This window comes from Solanum pennellii, chromosome 6 (assembly GCF_001406875.1).
Source record: "Solanum pennellii chromosome 6, SPENNV200".
NCBI lineage: Eukaryota > Viridiplantae > Streptophyta > Magnoliopsida > Solanales > Solanaceae > Solanum > Solanum pennellii.
The window spans coordinates 49,368,247-49,373,126 of record NC_028642.1 but is presented as its reverse complement, the minus strand read 5'-3'; the positions used below and the strand labels follow the sequence as shown (position 1 = coordinate 49,373,126).

Here is a 4,880-nt window from a genome sequence, read left to right as displayed (position 1 = left end):
GTGGGTGGGTTGCAGCTTAGCCAGACAAGTTTAGACACTCTTGAATGAGATAACTAATAAATTAGTGCGAAATATCTAAAGATTACTCTAAACTGTTTAGACGTGTTTTCTTTACCTCTTATATGTTGATGTGACAAAGAAAGTAATTATATTCTCTTTTAAGGCATGTGAAGATGAATAGTAGCGAAAAATCAGACCTCTACTATTTATTTTAAATGTATATCTTAGTAATAGTATGTTTATCTCACTATCTTAGAATGAGATGGTATGGGAATAAAGATTATCAAATAGCTAAATTTAGAGTAGTAATTAAGACTTCCGGTAATTTAGAAGGATTTGGAAGTTAGAGATACTCATAATAAAATAATGTCATTTTTCTATCCAAAATAAGTACAAACGCAATCATGTCCCAATGATACCTCATCTTTATGGATTTTAAACACACCAAACGTACACTTTAATACTAACAATGTTTGATATTTCCGTGTGTAGTTGAAACTACATTTTTATCTATGAATATGCTTATGTGTCGAAGTGCGTGAAATCACTAAGGAATAATATATAAGTACCTTTTAACTTGTTAGCTGATAACTATGATCTTTAATTTTGGGTATACACAAATAGACACTTAAATTTGTATAAAATTGAAAAAATAAACACATTCGTCCTATATGACACTCTACGAGACAATTGTATCCAACGTGACGTCTTAAGTATATTATGTCATGTAAAAAACGTGTGTCTACTCGTTTAATTTTATACAAATATTTACGTGTTACTTGCGCACTCAAAGTGTACATGTGTGCAAGTTAATTTGTGAATGTACATGTGTTTATGTGTGAAAATGTGGTGCATGGTCCATGGACACATATGTATGGTAAGTAGATGGGATACAAGCAAAAAGTTAGTCATCATGATTTATGTGGAAGTACTTTACTAAGAATTGTATCCATCAAGCTACCTTTTCTACAGTACTAGAAAAGGCCTATTCCACTGTCTCTTCACATTTTTTTTCTTTTCTTTTTCTATGTATATAGCTGTAATAATACATACTAGAACGTACTATATATTTTTGTGCTCCAGAGCTTGAGTACATTCATACATTATATATGTCTAGTCAAAATCTACTGTCGTTATAGCAAGTAACTTATCTTAGTTTCAAGATTACGTATATTCATAAATACTTTTTGAATATTTGCTTTCATGTTAATAATATGTATAACTTAAACTGTGAAAATCAATGTATAATTTTCAGATGTATAGGACGGTCAAGACTACCGATAGAGCAGCAGTTCCAGCTTCTTCAGGTTTATATATATCCATCACATTATAATATCATTAATTTAATTTGTACTTCATAAAAAAATAATTTAAGCAATTTTTTTTATATATAAAGATATTATAATATTAATTTCTTTTAAATGTGAATTTGTTAATTAGGCCAATCTGAGGTATTCGATAATGGGTCTTCTGGGGAAACTTCAGAGGATTTAATGCCTGACATGGAAAATTCAAGAAAGTCTGATTTATCTGATCAACAAGGCAAAAATAGTATGCATCTTCAAGAGATAGATTATCATGGTCTTTGGAGCAACTCTTCAAGGTAAGAACAGAAAATTACACTGTATATGTCGTTTAAAAATTATTTTTGTTATATATATGTCTTAAATATCTTTAATAAATTAAAATTCTGATTTCGTCATACTAATATGTACACTAAATATTGGTAGTATTGTGTAACTTGACATGTTTATACTATAGATAATTTTATGATTTTGATCCTAATGATGATAGGAAAACATAAAAAAGGAAAATTGAGAACCCCACGTATGACGTGAGAACTCTTAATTTGTATTCCTCCAAAGTTAACAAATCAGACAAAAGAAGTGTCCACTAGCTAGGCCATAAGATTTGTTTTGTTGAGTAGTATTATTTTTATTATACTTAGCTGGACTTCTTTTTAGAAAAATTAAAAAGAGAGAATAAATTTGTGGCTTGGTAGGTCTTTTATTTGGATGGACTTAAAAGGAAGTTAAAAAAAGAAACAAAAAGGGCCATGAGGGGAATCAAAGATGAAAGTTATAGACTACACAATTGAAAATCTTAAAAGAATTTAAAACTTTATAATCTGAAAATATCATAGCCAGGAATGACAAGTGATTCTCCTTTAAAGTGTAAGCCAGAGCATCTTAAAAAGTCGTAGCATATGTATGTTTAAAAGATGATCAGAAAAAAAGAACAATAATATATCCGATGTAAGATCAGAAGTTAAGATATGAAAATAGCGATGTGTATGTTTCTACGCAATTTCGAAGAAGAGGGAAGGAATTATAATCTTGCTATGTTCCATTTGTCGGCAACAATGGATGAAAATGATAATTAAATTAAGGAAGAATATAATATGAGAAATTCAAAGATTTGGAAATATATGTTTACCATATATGACAAAATTAGTCTAGGAATTAACTAATGAACATATCTCTTTCTTTTGGATTTTGTGGGCTCACATAACTATTTCAAAGAGGACCTAAAAATTTGTGCTAAAGTTGAAAAAATAATAATAATTTAGCTAGTAATAAAATGGTCCCATATGTAGAAATTTAAATTTTAAACTTAATTTGGTACCAAAGGTTAAAGGTGTATGACTATTTTTTGAAAACTTCCTTGAAGTTTGGTTTTAATTTTTAGTAGTTAAAATGTGGCTTTCACATCACATGTGTGGTGGCAACTTTAAGCAAAAAAGGGGTCATATATCATAGTTTAAGTGAAGAAAGATAGAAAAGAAAAAGATAGGAAGCTTTAAATAAGAGTGTAATTTATAAAAAAAGATGGCTTTCATTTTCCTTAAGTCTGCTTTTTCTTTCTTTTGCATGCATGGCTTCCACTGACTCAAAATATTCTATTCAATTGCTATGGTTTTTGTAGCAGAGAAAGTTGGCAGTTGCATGGCAAACATGGTGACTACCCTGGGAACATCCCATCTCTTGAGGTACTAACTTACTCAACTTTATTTCGAGATTCAGACTTTTAAATTTTTTATCGTAAATTCATATATAGTAAAGAAGCTTTAAATTTTTTGAAATAAAAGTTATATATTTGAATAATTAACCAAAAAGTTAGCTACAAAGTTACGATTCATAATAAGTGAAATGATTAATCTAGTTATTTAGAAATTGAGACGGACTATCTGATATAACATGTTAAAAATTATACTGCTCATAATCGTGAGTATATATAAGTTAAATCTGTATAGTAATTTGGATTGACTTATGATTATAACGTATATAAAAGTAGAATGACATAGAAAGGATTTCAAGCTTTAAGATAAGGCATAAATCATTTTTCAAAAGCCATTTCAAACTAAAGTGAGCAACTCTTTCCTAAAAAGATGTCTTTTTTATTAATTTCACTATAATATATTGCTTAGAGTATGTAATAATTAGTAATTTCTATAATATGGATGTAAAGATACTATAAAGAATAACATTTACATGTCATATTATTTCCATCATGTAATAATTGTTGTACTCCCCCTTGTTACCCTCGCCAGACTCTATGCATAGCTAGATGTTTAGTGCATCGAACTGTTTGCTCCCTTTATTTACACATTTTACATTGTGTATAGTACTATATGTATATTGATTCTTTCTTTTTTTTATTAATTTACCCAGAAAACAGTGAAAAATCAGCATATAGATTTGGAAGCAAAATGTTTAAGCTATGATAGATTATCAGGAGAAGTGAGCTCTTCAAGCATAACAGAGACAAGTCCAAAGAAGCCTAATTTGGAGTTCACTTTGGGAAGGCCTTCAGAGTAATATAAAATAAATAAATTGCATGCAGATAAGTTATTAAGTAGTACTCATTTTGAAATCATTATAATTTCTGACAAGGCAAAAGTTAAAAAAAAAAAAAAAGTAACAAGAGAATCAGGTACCCACAAGAAGAGAAAAAAAAAAGCAAAAGAAAGACAAGGAGACAAAAAAGACAGGAAGAAGGCATAAGGAGAAGGAGGGGGAAAATATGTGAGTCATCTACATCAAACAATATCTTATTTTATTCTTTTTTCTAGAGAGAGAGAGAGAGAGAAGAATATGAAATCTAATTGATTTTGTGTATTATTAGAGTAGTCATTAGAGGGAGAAAGAAAAAAGAGGCCTTTTTTCCCCCTCTCTTTTTGTAACTAGTATCTAGGAAGTTATCTTTTAATTATCCTTGGTAATTGTATGACTTACTTTATTTTATTATGTTTTAAAGAAAAGAAATGGCTTAGTATATGCTTTCTTTATTTCATTTTACTTGATATATTTCATTTTAGTAAATCAGAAAAAAGTTTATTATTTTTTTCTTGTATAGTATTAAACAAATATGTGAAACAGTAATAATTGAAGTAGTCAAATTTCTTAATATGTATACAAGTTCGAGCTAAAAGTTATTGTATCCGATTGAATCATTTTTTAAATCTTTTACGGTGTCCGAAATAAATTAGACTCGAAAAAGAATCAATATTTAAAGTTTTATGGGTGAAATTCATGCATTATTTCGTGAACTATCTTCATACGTGCAAACTTCAAACTGAGAAGATCGAAGTAAAAAAAAATGACTAAATTTAAGTAGCTGAAGTTTAGGGAAAGATAATCGAAGTACAATCACTTTTGCTAAATTGAGAGAAAAAAAGCCAAACTTTACCCATATGGTATTTCAGATAGTGTATGAAGTTAAAAAAATTTGTAAGACAATTTTATAAAAAAATACAAATTAAATAACGATGCCAAAATCCCACTCATATGCACTTTTTTCCCATCTATGTATTCGATTATTGTAGTAAATAACATGTGATGGCAAATTAAACCTTTTACCATTTTATGTAACGTCTCATG

At 28.7% G+C, this 4,880-nt stretch overlaps 1 protein-coding gene across 2 annotated transcripts in view; it reads left to right on the top strand.

Annotated features, from left to right (window-relative positions):
• Positions 1 to 4,275, top strand: part of LOC107021289 (probable transcription factor KAN2) — a 6,418-nt gene extending 2,143 nt beyond the window's left edge. The window contains exons 3-6 of one of the 2 annotated variants that reach the window (XM_015221917.2): positions 1,256 to 1,307; positions 1,441 to 1,603; positions 2,929 to 2,989; positions 3,672 to 4,275. In XM_015221917.2, the coding sequence (XP_015077403.1) occupies positions 1,256 to 1,307; positions 1,441 to 1,603; positions 2,929 to 2,989; positions 3,672 to 3,818 (423 nt within the window). In that variant the 3' untranslated portion in view covers positions 3,819 to 4,275. Of the gene's footprint in view, positions 1 to 1,255; positions 1,308 to 1,440; positions 1,604 to 2,925; positions 2,990 to 3,671 lie in introns of both variants that reach the window. The other variant, XM_015221916.2, reaches the window with a different exon arrangement.
• The last annotated feature ends 605 nt before the right edge of the window (positions 4,276 to 4,880 follow it).